Below are 19,119 nucleotides of genomic sequence, written 5' to 3' on the forward strand. Positions count from 1 at the left end.
GCTCTGGGGCAGTGAATTTCTTTCCAGGGTGTTTCAGAAGGCTGAGCCTAGGGCTATGCCCCCGACCTGGGGCAGCCCCTTGAGGCCAGTGCCCTGGACTGGTTCCCTAAAGCTGGCAGATGTCAGAGACCCTCGACTGGCCAGGCCAGCCTCACAGATGGGCTTGGTGCTGAAGATGCTCTTTGTCTTTGGTTTGTTTGTTTGTTTTGAGTTTATACAATCATTAGGAAATCTTTGGTTTTGGCTGGAAATTTTAAAAGAACAAAACAAAACAAAGAAACCTCCCCCTCCCGACCTATAGCAGCCACCGTGACCTGGCAGAGCTTCTTTTTCCCAGGGGAGCAGGGGAACTACATTCAAATAAAGATGGACCGGGTTAAGGATGCAGCTTCTGGCCAGGCTGGGAGCAGGGGAGGGATACAGGATTGTCAAATAATAAAGAAGAAAATTAAATATTTGGAGATTTCTTTTCTTTCTTTCTTTCTTTCTTTTTTTTATTTTTTTTGAGTGAGAAGTGAATATGCAGCACTGGGCTGGGAGTGCCTCCGGGCCCTGGAGTTTAGCACAGCCCTGGGGTCGCTGCCCCAGGGTGGTGAAAGGCAGCCTGGGCTGCCCTTTTCCATGGAGAGTGGAGGGGGGGTGTGTGTGTGCAGATATTCACAGACTAATCAAGAGGACCCCCTTGTAACCAAAGGAAATAAGGTAAGATTGCAATTTGCCCTCACTTTGCAGTAGCTTTTAAGCAGCGACATTCAGAGGCGTTAGGGGGTCACTCCCCAGGCTGCAGGTCACGGGGTGCTATAGGTCAGAGTTCAGTGTTAGTCGAAGGAGGGAGGGCAGACTTGGCAACTCTGTAGGGTTTGGAGAAAGTTAAAGCAAGTCACTCGGTTACGAGTTAGAAATGAGGTATACGACAGCTCCTGTACCTGTGGCGGATAAACACCCCACACCTACTCACACCTAGCCTTAGACACTACCAGAGGAAGGAAATGGAACAACAGCACTGGCAGGGATGAAGAAGCTACTGCCCAGGGTCCTCCCCACAGAACACCGGCACGTGAGGTGCCCCACGGGGACCAGCGCTGCTCCAGAGCTCTTCACGCCACCCGCGGGTGGCCCTGCAGCAATCCCTTCCTTTCCCTTCACCGTTTTGCGGGGAGGCCCAGTCCAGCTCCCTGGGAACTCACAAGGAGTGGTGCTCATCTTCAAGTCCTTCACATCGTGTTTTCCCCTGGGACTCGCTCAGGTGCAGGGAGCACCATGGTCGCAGAGGCTGACACACGCAGAGCGAACGAGGGGAGAACTAGAGGGTTTGTTTTGACTGCCTTGCTCTCAGGACACTGTCATGGGTGCTCTTGCTCATAACTGGTGTCTCAAGGTGGGGTGTGATCTCCATCACCAGCCCCTTGGCGTGCTGTTTCCAACGTCTCAAGATTCCTTCTGCTTAAGAGTTCCCAATTTCTGTAGCACCGCAGCACGGCAGCAAGTCCGCACACATGAGCAACGTCCAGGGAATAGGGCTTGAGGAGCTACTCTTACACAATTCAGCAAAGGCAGTACAGATCCTGAAACGGGGCTTATGCAGGAGAATTTTGGGAAGGGGAAGCTGATGTGATAAATTAAGTATCTTACGGTTTCATGTAAAGCTCTGCCAGAGAATAGTCGCCAGCAGACTGACACAGTTTTAAGACAGATCAGTATTTTGGTCTGAGCTGCTTGACAATGTCCTGTTTGGTAGAGAGATGAAATAAGGCAGAGGGGGTATGTTCCAGTTCTGGGGCTGAGCCTCAGCAGCACTAAGGAACGCCGAAGGGTATCATCTTCCTTTGCCTCCCACAAGCTGTTTCATTTCCTTCCTCAGATTTGTTTTCCTTAAAGCACACCTTGTTTTCCACTTCTTTTGTTCCAAGTGCTCTTTTCTTTGAGAAGTCATTTCTTCAATATCCCTATTACCTACCTATAAATCTAACTAGCTCTTTGAAAAGTCACACAATATTAATACCACTTTTACATAATGTCAGAACAACAATTCTATTAGTAAAGCTTTCAGTGAAGTTCTGTAACCCGATTGGTGTCTGGAGGAAGAGTAGCTGGGCACCCACCTCACCCCCTTCCTCCCTCCCTCCCTTTCTTCACAAGAGCTCACCAAGTTCACTGATAAAACAACTCAGCCCCATAGCGCAATACATGAACATGTACAGGGCTACTCTGGGGAGCAAAGAAAGGAGTCTTCAAGGTCCCCCGCTTAGGAGAAAGACCACACGCTAAAGCCGCTCAACAGGCTCTGACCTTGGACTGCTTCCACATTGGAAGGAAAGAAACAGTTTTCCCTGACTGTATCCCAACATCGGCCTAAGACCTGCAGCGTTGGGCGAGCTCCACACGCAGCTTGTCTGCAGAGAGCGCAAACCAACTCTGCGCAGGAAGGGTGGGAGCACCCACAAGAGATGAGGTCCTTACAGAAAGGGACACTGACCCGAAGCTCAGCAGAACCCCACCCAGCTTTCCCTCCTACCCGCTCCGAGAACAGCAGAGCTAACAACGTATCAGTGCCTTTGGTTCCCTATGAGGCCACTGGGAATTCTCCCACCCCAGTGGAGTCGAGCTCCTTTGGAAACCCACCTCTCTCGACCACCACACGCGGCCAGGCGCACACGCTTGCGCACACAGGCACTTGCACACATACCCACACGCACCCCTCCCCTCTGCCTCCTCTCCATTGGCCTTGAAGGGAAATGAGAAGGGAGCCTCAGGGTCCAGATGGAAGAGGCTGTGGCACCCTCCCAAGGCAAAACCCACACGCTTTTCTGCTACTCCCACTGCAACACCAAGACATATGCCAGGAGGACGACCCACTCCCTCGCCTACAGCCCCTCAAAGCTCCTCTCCCACAACCGTCTCACAGTATTTCAACCCTTCCAGGCATACCAGCCAGGTGTTAGGAGTAGGTTAGCTTTCACTTCTCAGTTTGGTTTACTCTTTCATAGTTTTTGGTCTAGACAGGATTAGCATTGCTATTAGAAAAGGAAGTGTTTAAAAAGTTTTCCACCTATTATCAAGCACTACAAGCCCTACATTCAGTAACAAGACAAGGGGGATAAAAGGAACCTGTTTCACTTTTGCTCTCCCAGATAGATTAAAATGTGACAACCATTCTTCTCCCTCCCTGAAGTTAAATACAACGGAACCCAGTTCAGCTCTGGAGAAACTCAACTAACTGAAAGGGATTTACACCAGCTAGGTTGATTCTAACCCAGTACAGCCACCTTCTTTCCCCCGAGCCTCCCAAACATCTGGTGCCTCGTCTTCAGATCCCAGTGAAGGGTAAAGAAAGGCCGAGAGGGAGGGAAGTGTGCGCACACTCGAAAGGACCCTGAACAGCAACCTAATCAGTAACCTGCATGCCACCACGTGCTGTGCTGCAGATTAGACCACAGATAAACCAACCAAACAACAATCCCAAACCCAGGAGCAACAAAATGTTTCCTTTGGCAAGACAGATACAAGGAAAAAAATTCATGAGCAAACATTTTCCTTCTAACACAGTCAACTCCCTTCTCTGCCCCCAACATCCGCCCACCCCCCCACCCAACCCTATAAAGTTGTAACCTATAAACAGGATCTCAAATACATACAGCATAATCATGTTTATCAATCATAATAAACATCAGTTCAACTAAACTCTACAGCTAGAATTATTTCCACTATTTATAAAGTTTGCTTTTCTTTTCTGATTTTTCAGTTTAAAACCAGTTCTGCGACAATGCTAAGCTATGCTGAGGTATTTTATGAAGGTGCCAGAAGCCAGCTGCTACCCACAAGTATTGTTCTCAGAGCTGTATGGTGCTACCTTTTGCTGAGGGAAGACAGGGGAAGGAACAGGGCGGGAGAGGGGAAGAGGGAGGGGGCCCAGATTATTCCAGTTAAAGAGAGTTCTTAGCAGGGTATCATGGTCGGAGCTAAACAAAGCCCCAACAGCTTTAGCAATTTGGTCAGAAGAGAGGTACCTGATACGTTCTACACATTTACCTGATTCATCTACTCAACTAAAATGTGGCATTTTAAGAAACTGCAAGCTGTGAGTCAGTAACTTGACAAAACCCCTCAATGTCAACAATCTTTAGCTATTTTAAGGGTCTCACCACTGGAAAGAAAAGAAAGACTCCTAAGCAGCAACAGAAGTGAGATTTAATGACTGAAAAGGGTAGAATTCCTGCGAAATCTGTATCTTGAGTTCTGTACTGCTATTTTGGAAAGGGATGGAGAAGTAGGAGATATTGGCTGCAAAAACAGAAAAGGAATTTGGGTTGGCTATGTGAGGACTGACAACCACAAAGCCAGTGTGGGGCAGCAGGCTAGTTTACTCCTTTGGTAACACACTGTTCTAGGCAACAGTCAGGTGTACATCCAACTGATATACCCAGGCCCTGTAGATAAACATCAATTAATCATTCCAGGCAAAACTGGAATAGGAAATAGAGACTCTTAATAAAGTGGCAACAAACAGATCTACATTTTAAACTTCTGGTTTGAAACCAGCTATCGCTGCAAGTTTGGACAAGGTAGACTATTTTGCCTGTCCCAAAACACTCTAATGACTTGTCTCCCGAAGCTGATTCTGTAAAGTAAATTCTTAACCTATGAAGATATTGACTGGTCTATTAAAGCCAACCAGATGTTGTTTTGGTTCAGTACCTGTGCTACGGTTCCAGCTGTACTGGGTATTCTGCTCTATCTGTTACAAAGACAGAGAGAATGTCTGCTGTAAAGAATATTGCTCTGCTGCAATGTGCTCAGAGTTAAGAAATTAACACTGCTGACTGCTTCAGTAACTCAGCTGCACAAACGTGTGCCGAGCCGAAGCACACCGCACAGCTTGCCCGGATGACATTTAAATACGAACCAAAACATTATGTTATAGTTCAAAGAGAAGTAAAAACAAAAGGCTAAGACATTTTCAGCTACTCACAAGACTGCTGGTATGGACACACATGGAATATTTTCTCTAACATGTTTTGGTAAAAGTCATTCTCTTCCTGCCCCCTGAGCAAAATTAGTTATTTCTATGGTTTTGGGGGGTGGGTGGGTTTAGGGCTGTTTTTTTTTTTGGTGTGTGCTTTGCTTTAATTTTGTGTTTTTATTTATTTTTTAAAATTAAAATATTTTGGCAAGACACCAAAAAAAAAAAAAAAATCAGACATCTACATTTAATGCTCGTTATCAAGTGTGTAAGACTAAAACAAGGCAGTGGGTTGCCCTCGCTCAAACAAAAAGCTATCACATTATGAGCCAACATTTGCGCATGTGTGTTAAGATCAGCAGACAACTTCTCTGCAACTTCTCTGCTCAGTATTGGCATCCTCTTTATTAACCTAAAAGGTACAAAAATCACAAGCTGTAGCTCCAAATACTTCACAAGCTATACTGTTTCCACAGAAAAATCTCTTTGTCAGCATGTTCATTTAAAGACAAAAATAATATTTGAAGCTTCTGATGTCCTGAGATGTCTATAGGGTGTCTTTGTCTCACTGTTCTGGCATTTGTTTTCTCACACAAGATAGTCTCACTTGCACTCGAAATTACTGAGGAATAGCAGCAGCATATTCCTCTATGAAGATCCAATTAATTCTTAAGTATGTTCTCCTTGCTGGTTCAGCTGAGTACAGATTTCCCATTCCTGGTAAAGTGACTTTTTCGATCCAGTTTAACTTGTGTTTCAACAGCTATTTATTGAAGCAGAGGAGCTTTAGAAGCAGCAGAGCATCATGACGTGTCATCACACGTGGCACCACATGTGCCATCACGTGTCATCACACAAGTCATCACAAGTTACCCCCAAACCCAAAAAAGTGAACTGAAGTGGCACTGAGCTATGGGCTGAAGAAACAAAAATCTCCTAACAATCAGGTACTTGCATATGAAACAAGCACTGTATCTCCCCAGTGCTGTGCTGAGTGCATGCACACACCCAGCATAACAGCAGAAGGGTGAAAATGTACTTCAGTCTAAGACATCCTGCACAGTAACTCAGAAACGAGATAAATCCTCTTCAGATTTGAATAGCTGCAACTCGTAAGCAGCCAGATCTGCATCTGCCTTCTGTGTGCTGTTCATGAATCATCCTTCGGTGACTGAGGAGAATGTTCTGAGGGGATCGAGTGTGCTAAAGCCAAACGGCAACAGATTTTCTTAACAGCAGAAAAAAATTCATCACCAGCCTACAACAGCTCATCCTGAAGCCACTGCTTAAATTGCTCTTGGCCCTTAGGGTGTATGTGTACTTGTGCCTCTCTAGAACTCTTGCTCTGTGAGAGCCAGCTGTCCTTGGCTACAATGAAAGAGTTTTTCACCTTCTCTTTTCCTACCTCTGTACTTGGGCACACTTGCAATAGGAATATGCAGATGTGGAGCTCTGCAAATGAGATGCTATTATCCTTCTCTCAGGTGCTCTGAACGTCTTTTGGATCATATTTACTAGGTCTGTATACAATTGTGATGCATCTGAGATGATAAGTCTCTGCTGTCAGCATGACTGTGATTTAGAAAGAAACTTCTGCTACATTCTAGCATGTGATCGCACTTTCCTGTCAGGCTGGGAAGCGGTGGATGTGCTCTACCTGGGCAGATGCACACCCACCGCCAATGTGATTTGTGTCTTTCACCTAAGCACCAGAGGTAGCCAGCATCCAGATTAAAATACTGATAGGGATCGAAAACAGGCTCCCAGTCATTGGGATGCTTTAGGACAACGACGCAGAGGCAACTGACGCTGGATGTCATGGGATATGTGCCGTCTGGGTATTACGTCAGCTTCTGCAAGCAAAACCCAGTCCTTTCTGGATATGTGGCTGCTCTTGAGTTTCCAGTTTCTCTCTGAAAAAAAGCCTTGCTAAGAAATTCCCTGGAATCTGGGCCCCAGAGAGGGTGAGAAGGTAGAAAGGAGGAGGGAAAGGGGGTATAAGGTGCTCACACCAAAGCCATGTGACCAATGCCAAGGTAGTCAGGAAAAAAAAGCAGATTTTCATAATAAATAAACCACCCAAGCTGCATTAGTGTTCCAGATATGTACTCAACAAGACCCTCTCCCAACCACAAACCAGCAAAACGGGACAGGAAAACTCATTCAGACTGCTAATGGCACAGTGTCTTCAAACTGTGGAGAGAGGATTTTCTGCTGATTTAAGGCCCACCTTTCTTTTTATTTCCTAGATATATGAAAGGACCATGCTCCCCCACCCCACCACAAACCCCTTTGGGAACAGAGGATACACTGGAGAAAACACCAGTAGTATGTCCCCTTTGCAAAACAAAATGCTTCCTGATTAACTGTATTTTTGCACAGGCTTGAAAGTAAGCAGGAGCTTCCAGAGTCAGGAATTAATGTCACAGCTGCAGTTTTCCCTAGCCTCTTACTTCACCGAATACAAGTCCCAGGGACTTGCTATGGCCTCCAGACCCACATAGTGAGTATCAGCACCACCTCTTCCACTTCTCAGCCTCCCTGAAGCTCACCCAGCTATACCTTTTGCTGTTCTAAACCTCCTACTGTGGGCCATTTCCATTTCTGCAGTACTATTCATAACCATAAAAGCCTTCTGCACAGCCTGAAGTCATGGAAACACATGGAAAATATAGAGATTTATCCATACCAGTGGGATGAGGGGGGGACCTGTGGTCTTAACACTCCCCTGACATTGCCACTCTATTTACACATCAAACCAAAGAAAACAAATTAAAATCAAGTTAAGAGTCTGCCCCAAGGATAACACAAATTACCAACAAAAACAAACAAACAAACAAATTTAAAAACAAGCAGCAACTTTTATATAAAATTAACAAAAACAAAAGACAAATGAAAAAGAAATTGTCAGTAGCATCTATCGCCTCTCTGCATCTGAACTGCACTTACACAAACTAGTCCATCAGTACAGCAGCTTGCTAGAAATTGACTTTGGTTCAAGCTTAGTTTTAAAAAAATAAAACATAAAAAACTCAAAAAGTCATTAGAAAAGGTGGACGGACATTTGTTACACTTCCCTGCTCGCAGTTCACTAGGTTGGAAGTTTTAGGGATGACTGGTTTCAATAGTCAGCAAAACAGGAAGGTGGGGAATTAAGAGATGAACAGAGCAAAAACATGGTGCTGAGGGGAGAGATCAGAGGTTCTGCCACTTGAGTGCAAATGTAAATCCCACATGCTCAGGTCACAAACCGAAGCATATGTAGAGTTTAAAGTTGCTGCCTTATGGATCTTGGACGGGAAACTCCAGGATCCCCCTGAATCATCAACAAAATGAACATAGCTGCAGCAGCTCATTATGTCAGGACACTCTGGTGACAAAAGAAAGGGGGTGGGGCAGGGAAGGGGACTGGCTGAATACTCTTGCAAGACGAAAGTGATTTAATTTTAGAGACATGGCAGAAACCTTTAAATCCATTGGGAACGGGAAGTTCAAAGTGAACTGCATTGCAGTGATCCAGTTTTCTCTTTTTAAAAGCATCTCTTTTTTTGGTTCAGATACTAAATTGTATATTTCAGAATATACAAATCTAAGACTTCTGTACAGTTCGCTACTCTTCCTCATCCGTGTAAACATCCTTTGCTACGTGGAGCAGAAGTAATCTTTGACAAGGTCATTACAGTAGCAGGCAAGCCCTCCCACTCTGCGCGGAGATGCTTACTGCTGCTTTCCCAGAGCTAGCAGCATCGCAGCTCAGAGACCACACGAGATCACCCAGGTACGTGCGAAGCCCGAGTCAGTGCTATTGTGTTGGCATAAACAGTGGCACCTTCTGTCCTCGTATGCTGGCTTCCCTGTTCTGCTGCCAGAATCACTTTTTTTACCAGTATCTTCTTCTGGATAAAATGGCAGAAGCATCAGAATAGAGGGGAAAGGAATACTGGTGTGAATAGGGAGAATCTCACCTTTGCTAATCCTGTACCAATTCACCTGGCAGGAATCCAGGACTGTAAAGGCCACGTTACATACTGCCAATTAGCATGGGCAACCTGACAGCTCAGAAATGTTTGTGTGTGCTCTAACAGCAAATATCAATCGACAGAAGAGCCATCTGTATGACACACAATCCCGACTCGGGAGGTCAGATTCCACTCTCTGAAGTACAAAGGAATCGTGCGCACCAGGTGTGCAGCGCAATCTGGCCATCTTGCCTAAGGAATGGAGAACAGGAGAGCCACAGCTCAGAACTAACTCCTACCTCTGCTTAAAAAGCATAGACAAGCCTGGAGGGCTGCACACAACGATCTTTACTGCCACACTGAGCTTCCTGCACACCCGATGAACCCTAAGAGTAACCATTAGACAAACTCGAGGATGAGGAAACTGTTCAGAACGTTCCCAGAAAGTCTATTTGTGCTCCATTCTTTCTCTCCACCCTCCCACCCTCCCCCTATGGCATGGGAGCTCACTGAAAATAATCCAGGAGCAAAGACAAATGCGTCCAAACTATATATATAAAAATAATAATAATAATAATCATAATAATAATAATAGAGATACACCAGTAATACAGGCCTGCCTAAATTGTACCAGTTAAGAAAGGAACCCCCGACATGATTGATAAGATTATAAACACCTTGTATGACATAATGGCCTGTACAACAGACCCATAAAATGATAATTAAAAAGAAAGATATTTAGACCAAACGAAAGAAGAAATCCCCTTCCTATGTTTGTCTTGATAACCCACCTTAACTTGTCATTGTGACTGCTGGAAATGATAAGTAGTCCTTTCAACTTTTTTTCTGTTTGTTTTCTTTCTTTTCTTTTTTTTTTTCCTTTTTTTTTTTCTCTGTGGTTTTGTTTGTTTGGTTTTTTTGTTGTTGTTTTCGTTTTGTTTTTTTGTTGTTTTTTTGTTGTTGTTTTTGGTTTTTTTTTTACATTTTTGGTTAGAAAGTTCTCCGATCCATGAAGCGATCCTGAAAAGACAGTGTTTACTATAAAATTAGGCAAATGTCTGTCCCAGCTTTAAATCCTTCCTGTTTGCTTTCGTTTTTTCATGTTTTTCCTTGTCTCCCTTGTCCCCAGCAACACGGTGAGAGGATGCCCATCACATTTGCAGTTTATAAACCCCGCTGGCAGCCAATCCCACCGCACAGTGAAACAGGCTGCTGGCAGCACAGCTCAGCCCGGCTCACTGTGCCTTGGAGGCAGTAGTGGTGGTGGACGTGGCCCCACTCGCAGAAGCCACTGTGAGGAGAGAGTTCTGGATGGACTCAGATGAGGTGGAGGTGGCATGAAGGCTGGCGACTGGTCCAGAGGCCCCTGCGGAGGCTGCAGCTGCAGAGACCAAGCTAACCGGGTTGCTGGTGAGCAGAGAAAGGTTCTGAGGGTTCAGGAAAAGAGGGGCAGTTACGATGTTAGGAGTACCTCCAGCATTGGCAAACACCAAGTTTCCAGTTGCATCCAGTGATGTTATTGGAAGAGAGCCACCAGATGCAAGAGCTAAAAAAAGGGAAAATTTGAGCAGGAAGGAGACAACTTTAGCGGCAAGCAATAACGAACACGTGCCTACAGAACTGCTGGGGCGCTGTCCTCCGCTGATCTGCTGCTCTGCACCGCGGAGCGCACTCAGCGCAGCACACGCTGCTGCTTTCTCAAAGCAGCCCTGTGGGAAGAGTGGACACCACCCTGCAGATACTAAAATGCCTCTGCCATCTGCACCTAAACTCATTTCATCCTGCCTTTCCACAGATCCTTAAGCAGAATATGGGCCTCTGTTCTCTGCCACAGAGAACCTGAACGTTCAGCCAACCTGTACTGGAAAGGGTTGCCAAGAGCACTGACAAGAAATGACAGCTACCACAAGGTGAAGGTCGTGTAACCTTGAGCAGGACATTTTAAACGTTGACATGCAGCCACTGTTATAACTTACTGCTCTACAGGGTTCTGCAGTCTGCCTTAGATTATCACCTGCAAAATTCACCTGTGGCACTTTACAGAAGGGTTCATTCTTGTACCCACGACAAAAGACCTGCTAAGCCAGTTCAGAGGGTATTTGTATATGTCCTTGGCTCTTTGGGCACTTGCACTACCTGGTTTTCACAGGTGGCAAACTGAACTGAGAGCAATTCTTGCCGAAGACAGTGGAAACTTCTGGCTGTGTGGCACTTCCAGAAAAAATCTTTACTACTCTGATATAAGGATTTATGGATACTTTGGGAGGGAGGTTGTTTGTTGTGGGTTCATTTTAAAATAGACCAGCACAAGAATTCAGGATCAAGTCCTGCTCAAAACTGCTCTCCTAAACCAGGCCTAAAAACAGCTCAACTGCACTCAAGTTTGTGCACAGTTATGCACATGTGATTGTGCCAGAAGCTGCTTTTTGTGTGGCTGTAGGAATGAAACCCTGGGTGTGTTGCTGAGGTAGGTGGTGACAGAACTTTCACTCTGAGTTTCTCTCTGTTTGATCACAGAATCACAGAATATCAGGAGCTGGAAGGGACCTCAAAAGATCATCCAGTCCAACTCCCCTGCGAGAGCACTTACTACAACTCTTGAAGCATATACATAGTAGGGCAACTAATGCAGCCCAGATATTACCAGTATAGGCTGGGGACTGACCTGCTGGAGAGCAGTGAAGGGAAAAAGGACCTGGAGATTCTAGTTGGTAGAAGGTTGACCATGAGCCATCAATGTGCTCTTGTGGCCAAGAATACCAATGGCTTCTGGGGGTGTATTAGAAGGGCTGTGGTATGTCGAGAGAGGTTCTTCTCCCCCTCTACTCTGCCCTCTGGTGAGACTTCATCTGGAATATTATGACCAGTTCGGGGCCCCTCAGTTCAAGAAAGACTTCAGGGAACTGCTTGAAGAGAGGCTGAGGGAGCTGGGGGTGTGCAGCCTGCAGAAGAGAAGGCTTAGGGCAGACGTCATTGCTGTCTACAACTACCTGAAGGGAGGCTGTAGCCAGGTGGGGATGGTCTCTTCTCCCAGGCAAGCAGCAACAGAATGAGGGGACACAGTCTCAAGTTGTGGCAGGGCAGGTCTAGGCTGGATGTCAGGAAGAAGTTCCTCCCAGAGAGAGTGACTGGCATTGGAATGGGCTGCCCAGGGAGGCAGTGGAGTCACTGTCCCTGGAGATGTTCAAGAAGAGACTGAATGGGGCACTTAGTGCCATGGTCTGGTTGATTGGCTAGGGCTGAGTGATAAGTTGGACTGGCTGAGCTTGGAGGTCTCTTCCAACCTGGCTGATTCTATGATTCTCTGACTGTAAATCTCTAGCCTGCTGGAAATACAACACAGGGAGGATAACAACATAAATTCAGATCACATTAAATATCTTAAGTGTCTCCTATAAATCACTACAAAATCATACATGGCTCTAACCTCCTTTCTGAATTGCACCTGCTCTTATCTCCATGATACATAACATGTATCTGCACATTTACATTTTGTAAAAGCCTTATTCCTATAATCTGTATGCCCAGTGCAGAGGAGACAGCCTTCTTTTTTGTAGAGAAAAGCAAAGCATGTAAACCTATGCTGTATGACACAGATGTATTAACAAGAAACATTACTGACCTTGAATAGTTGCCAGTGTACTGTTGCTCATCAGGGCTGGGCTGAGAGCACCACCTAATGTCCCTGGATTGAGACTGAGTAAGGCACCTCTGCAGGAAGCAAGAGTGTGGAAGAAGAAACAAAGACAATTTTACTTATTCAATTTTTTCCTCTGTGATGCCTTGAGTAGACATTGCCTTTCAGCTGTGTGATTAGTGACAGGCCTGAAGTACAGGCACCCCAAAAACATGACTTGTATCGACTGCTGCTGTAAAATGGTTGTGGGAAGTATTTGGGGGAAACTGTCACTTGTTAGCAAGTTTTCACCATCTTCCAAATTCAGATAAGAAATGCAAATCAAGAGCAACTGAAGAAAATGTCATCTCTCAAGAGCAACCTTTTCAAAACTAAAAGTTCAGCAGTATCTCATCATGCATCTTTCCCAGCTTCCTGCTCACGATGGAGAAGCCAAGTGAGTCTAGGCTAGCTCTCATTTTACAATTAGTACTACAGATTCTGCAAAGAGTTGCAGCTCTTAAGTCAAGCTCTGCAGTGGGATGGATGACTCAGCAAGTCATAGCATTGCTGCAATACAGCTTTTTCATCTGTAAAATGAAAACATAGTGGCGTACATTGATGGGAATGGGGAATTACCATCTCTAAGTAAACCTTCACAGTTTGAGATAAACGATGCCAGATACACCAAGTGAGCTACCAGAAAATACTGACACACAGAAGTGATTTATCCCAAGAACTCTCCTTCCCTATTCTGTTATCTCATCTAAAAGGGTGTGAAAAATCCATCCTTACCCAGCTGCAAACTGTGAGGATGCCATCAAGCCTGGGTTTAGTCCTGCTGCGGCAGCCATGGCAGCAAGGCTTGCATTTCCAGGCAACTGTGCAGCTCCTTGTAATGCAGCTGCTGCCGCTGTTTGCAACCCTGATGCCGTTACCATCACCTGGCTAGTCCCAAGAGGGGAGGACAAGGGAGTGGAGGTTGTCTGTGTTGTGCTGGTCTCACTGGCACTGGATGCCTCTGAAGCGGAGGCTGAGGCAGAAGGGGAAGGACTCAGAGAGGGTGATGTCACTGCTGAAGAAGCTGGAGGTGCTGTTGAAATCACTGTTGCTGTGTTGTTGGAGGTGGTTTCTGTTGTGCCTAGAAGATTGATTCTGGTTAGATCAGTGTGAAGTAACAGGTATGACTGAACTCAGGAGAACTGAAAGGCACATGCACCTGAAAGAGAGGCAAACGCCTGTCTCTGTAGAACCAAGAAGCGCCAAGAGCCCACACCGCCATGAAATGACAGTAGCCAGCAGGAGGCTGAGGAGCTAGAGGAGCTAGCAATGGAGCACAGCACATTTCATTCCAGCATCACCTTGACTTTATTTCCAGAAAAGTCAACTGAGCAGTCAGAAAGCCTGAAGCTACTTAGTGGAGTAACAATCATGAGTGCCCTGGGATACCAGTCACACTCACTGCATGATCTTTTGAAGAGTTTAGAAAGGGAAAATGGTCGAGAATAATGTGGGGGGGAAGACAAATCAGCCCTTACCTGTGACTGACAGACTAGTTACAGCAGGACTGGTCAGAGGGAGCACAGGATTGACAGTCAGGGTCGTAGCTGCACTGCTAGTCACAAGGCTTGGTGTGGTTGCCACCTGGAGGTCAAAAAAGAATACAACTGCTCAACTGTTACAAGACACAAAGAGTTAGCTGCTACTAGGCTTGGATTTCTTTCTTCTCTCATCCTCAGCTGAGGAGGTTATCAGAAAAAACACTGCCTACAAAGTTACTTTATCACTCAGTAGACCAATGACACCTTCTCTGATTATCTGCAATATTCTTAGTTGCTTGGTCTGCAAAGGGAGATAAATATATTACATGCACACTGTCTTGGGACTGCAAGTTAGGCCTCCTCACAAAGACAGCACTTTGTTTTAACACCAGCATTCTTAGAGAAAAAGCTACCAAATATATTTGGAGTTTTCTGTTGCTTAAAAACTCTATTTTGGTAAATTTCCTGGTGGCAGAGAAAGGATCTCTGAATTTCAAAACACCCAAATTAGATTAGCTAATTTTACTTGTGGACAGCTTATTACAAGAGTACTACAATAAACTGGGGACACCATGGATAAAAAAAACACCAAATATTTAAGACTGGAGGAAGTAGCTAATGAGTAAAAACGAAATACAGGGAGAAAAAGGAATTTTTATGGACAAGAAATGGTGTCCAACAGTAATACTGGAAGGCTGTAACACATCAAAGAATTGCCCAAGATAACAGTCAAGAATATGGGCTAAAATCTCCCTCCATTCTCTTCTCTTACCTTAAGCTCATTATCAGAGAAATCTCTCTCATACTGTGCATCTTCTTATATGAAGTCAAATGCTTCATGCATTTTAAACAAGACTGGGGCAACCGGGACAGCTCTAAAAGCTTTCTGCCCATCTCCAACAGTGTGTGAAGTAAAGAAGAACCAGATCTACAGCACACTTCCTACTAATGCAGCCCAGACATCCTATCCATCACCTACCCTGGGAACAGTTATAGCCAAGGTCATAACCTGTATTTCAGGGCAGCAGACAACCTAGAATGAATACAGCTAACTGCACTTACAACCACTGACTTCAGCCAGTGCAAAAGCGCCACCAAAAGAGCATTCACTCCCAGTCCTGTGTCAGAGCCCTCCTACTTGTCCAGCCAGGCTACAAAAGTCAGATTAGTTATCTAGCCACACTGAAAACCCAGCATTGCTCTTCACATAGTTAATCTGCAGTCAAACTAGTAAACTAAGCATCATCTCCACAGCTGTCACTCGGAATCAACAAAGTACACAGCCAGTAAAGGCTGGGGGCTGCGGGGCAGTAGTACTGGAGTGGTAGCACAGTCTTAAGAGCAGCTTCCAATGAGTGAAAATGTTTAGTGAACCATCACTGTGGTTAACATGTCCATTTCTTACAGACAGTGGCAGCTAGTAATAAAAAGGAAATTTACATAGGAAGTTTTCTTAACTTGTAGTCTGAGTAATCTTCCATGGTTACTAAAACACAGCACTATGGTGTGCAACTTTGCTTTCCCCTATAAATGCAAAGTACATTGAACACATCCTTTTCCCTGAAACAAAAGGTTGCATGCACACATCCTGAGACAAGGACGAGGGGAAAGAATGACATGTCACCAAAATTAATGGTTTAATGAAGTACTGGAAGATATTAGCTACTACAGAGATGAGGGTGGAATAAATACTACAAAAGGACAGCTACAGGCTACATAAATTCCACCACATTCCTATTAGCATAGCTACTATGAAATCTAATAGCTACTGTTTCTATTTATGAAAACAGACCTCCATGGACATTGGTAGCAAAGGAGCTGAAGGAACCTTGATGCATGTGTTTTGTTACTCTTATTTTCATGAAGTTTGTGTCTACCTGAGGCAAATACAAGTGTGGGAAATTAATTACATAAGTATTATCTAAACTGTTCCTTTGTTCCAAGTCTTTTTAATATAAATCATTCCTGACTCAAAGTGACAACAATGGTATCACTGGATTTGTGTGACTGAAGTCTGCAAATGAGACATTTTTCTGCTGTTCAACTACTTAACAGAGCAGGTAAAAGAAGAGGGGAGAGGCAGAGCTGTTATGCGTTTTTTATGACTATTATTTTACCAACAAAACTTGGGCAAGTGAGAAATTCCAAGTAGAAAATGAGGTTCCCATCTGGAACATGTTCAAACCAGCAACCTCAACTGCAAATATGCTACTCAGAGTATTTACTCATGAGCTGACAAAATACCTGACTGAAGGCACAACTGGTGCCTGACTTGTAAGCATTAATTCACTGAGCTGGTACAGGAGCAGGACAGTTAAAATGCAGTAAATACAAATCTGTGAGAGCCTGTCTGCGGGACAAAGGTTGTGTAGCACGTGCAGCTTTCCCACTGAGCACCTCAGAATTATCTCTTCCAGAGATCTTTGTCAGTACTCTCTTTTGATTCTTACCAATGAGGTTGGGCAGGGGAAAATTGCTTTGATGGGCGAGCTGCTGGTTCCACCACTGCTGGGCGGGTTGATCCTTTTCTCCTTCTGGCGCCGGTTACAGAACCAAACGCGGATCACCTCCTTCTCCATGTTCAGCTGGTCAGCTATCATGGTGATCTCATCCGAGGTAGGCTTCTGGTTCTGAGAAAAGGAAATGGTATTTGAAAAGCTGTGAAATTACCTTACATAGTTTCACATTATAGTTGCTTCTTCAGTAGGAATAAATCTGGATGGGTCATTTATATCCAGAATCCAGGCAGCGCTACAGAAGAAACTGACTCTATCCTGCACCACATCCTGGTCTCCAAGCTGGTGACACATGGGTCTGATGGGTGCAGCACTGGATGGATACAGAACTGCCTTGATGGCTGCACCCAAAGAGTAGCTGTCAATGGCTCCATGGCCAAGTGGAGGCCAGTGGCAAGCAGAGTCCCTCAGGGGTCAGTCCTGGGATCAGTCTTGTTCAGCATCTTTGTGGGTGCCATGGACAGAGGCAGGCATTCAGTGCAGCCTCAGCAAGTTTGCTGACCACACCAAGCTGTGTGGTGCAGCAGCCAGGCTGCCTCCAGCAGGAATCCATACAGAGGGACCTGGACAGGCTGCAGAGGTGGGCACAAGCCAACCTCAGGAGGTTCAACAAGACCAAGTGCAGTGTCCTGCATCTGAGTCGAGGCAACGCCAAGCACAAATCGAACCTGGGCAGTGAGTGGCTGGAGAGCAGCCCTGAGGAGAGGCACTTGGGGGTGCTGCTGGAGGAGAAGCTCAGCAGGAGCCAGCAGTGTGCACTTGCAGCCCAGAAAGCCAAGCAGAGCCTGGGCTGCAGCAGCAGAAGTGTGGCCAGCAGGGCCAGGGAGGGGATTCTCCCCCTCTGCTGAGACCCCCACCAGGAGTACTGCAACCAGTTCTGGAGCCCTTGGGACAAGAGGGATGTGGAGATGCTGGAGTGTGTCAAGAGAAGGGCCAGGAGGATGCTCAGAGGGCTGCAGCAGCTTTGCTGTGAGCACAGACTGAAAAAGAGTTGGGGCTGTGCAGGCTGGAGCAGAGGAGGCTCCCAGGTGACCTTCTTGTGGCCTTCCAGCATCTGAAGGGGGCTACAAAAAAGCTGGGGAGGGACTTTTTAGGCTATCAGGGAGTGCCAGGACTGGGGGGAATGGAGCAAAGCTGGAGGTGGGGAGAGTCAGACTGGAGGTGAGGAGGAAGTTGTTGAACATGAGAGTGGTGAGAGGCTGGAATGGGTTGCCCAGGGAGGTGGTTGAGGCCCCATGGCTGGAGGTGTTTGAGGCCAGGCTGGCTGGGGCTGTGTGCAGCCTGCTCTAGGGTAGGGTGTCCCTACCCATAGCAGGGGGGTTGGAACTAGATGACACTTGTGGTCCCTTCCACCCTGATTCTGTGATAATGAGATTCTGTGACTTGTGTTCTTAAATATTTCTTTAATTAGCCTTGAAAAACCATAAAACACCAAAAGCCTGAAGCATTTATATCAGGATCTACACATGTGCCCACTGAGTAGAGTTATAAGGTGCAATGCAATGTTTCTTCACAGCAAGGGTCATCAGGCACTGGAACAGGTTGTACAGAGAGGCAGTGGAGTCACCATCCCTGGAGTGATTTAAAAGATGTGGACATGGTGCTGAGGCACTTGGTTTAGTTGCAGTGGGACTTGATCATCTCAAAGGTCTCTTCCAACTGTTCTGTGATTCTATTCCATTCTATTCTGCTCTCATCTTCCTAGTTCCAGTAATGTTTCTGCTAACAGTAAACTGTGTTCCTCAGAGACAGGTGATGAAGATTAAGCTTATTTTTTTGTGAGAGGGGGTCTGCCTTGTGAGTTAACCCTTCCAGAATTTCTAGACCTTGATCTTTCATCATTTTTGGTAAAGGAGTAGGAGAAACTGACCACAGCAAATGAATCTCGAGTTGCCCTGATCTATAATGAAAGACAGGCAGGTCAAACAAGGTACTCAGAGAGGCTATCTCTGCTCACACAGATGCACAAAGTGCAGAACAGAGGTAACATTGTCTAGGAAAAAGCCCTCACCTTACGTATGTAGACTGATACTCCAATTACCCAACCTCAGAAAGAGTAATCTTTTTTCCCTTTAAGATGCAGAATATTAAGCTTATAGCTATGGCTTAGCATATTACAATGTCAAATCAGTGTTTGTGAACCACAAAAATTGGTGAGGTTTTTTGAGGGGGGTTGGGTTTTCTTCTAAGAGTAGATGTGGATGTGTGCTGCTTGGCACAGTCTTTGTATTCTTCATCACAGAATCACAGAATCAACCAGGTTGGAAGAGACCTCCAAGCTCAGCCAGTCCAACCTAGCACCCAGCCCTGGCCAATCAACCAGACCATGGCACTAAGTGCCTCATCCAGTCTCTTCTTGAACACCTCCAGGAATGGTGACTCCACCACCTCCCTGGGCAGCCCATTCCAATGCCAATCACTCTCTCTGCCAAAAACTTCCTCCTAACATCCAGCCTAGACCTCCCCTGCCACAGCTTCAGACTCTGTCCCCTTGTTCTCTTGCTTGGTGCCTGGCAGAAGAGCCCAA

At 45.7% G+C, this 19,119-nt stretch overlaps 1 protein-coding gene across 3 annotated transcripts in view; it reads right to left on the reverse strand.

Moving 5' to 3' along the window:
* Window positions 1-7,801: 7,801 nt before the first annotated feature.
* Window positions 7,802-19,119, reverse strand: part of POU2F1 (POU class 2 homeobox 1) — a 134,629-nt gene continuing 123,311 nt past the window's right edge. For all 3 annotated transcript variants that reach the window (XM_064152245.1, XM_064152244.1, XM_064152246.1), the window contains exons 12-16: window positions 16,527-16,706; window positions 14,074-14,179; window positions 13,331-13,676; window positions 12,542-12,630; window positions 7,802-10,465 (exon numbers count right to left, since the gene is read on the reverse strand). In XM_064152245.1, coding sequence (XP_064008315.1) covers window positions 10,155-10,465; window positions 12,542-12,630; window positions 13,331-13,676; window positions 14,074-14,179; window positions 16,527-16,706 — 1,032 coding nt within the window. In that variant the 3' untranslated portion in view covers window positions 7,802-10,154. The remainder of the gene's footprint in view (window positions 10,466-12,541; window positions 12,631-13,330; window positions 13,677-14,073; window positions 14,180-16,526; window positions 16,707-19,119) is intronic.

This window comes from Pogoniulus pusillus, chromosome 12 (genome assembly GCF_015220805.1).
Source record: "Pogoniulus pusillus isolate bPogPus1 chromosome 12, bPogPus1.pri, whole genome shotgun sequence".
Taxonomy (NCBI): Eukaryota; Metazoa; Chordata; class Aves; order Piciformes; family Lybiidae; genus Pogoniulus; species Pogoniulus pusillus.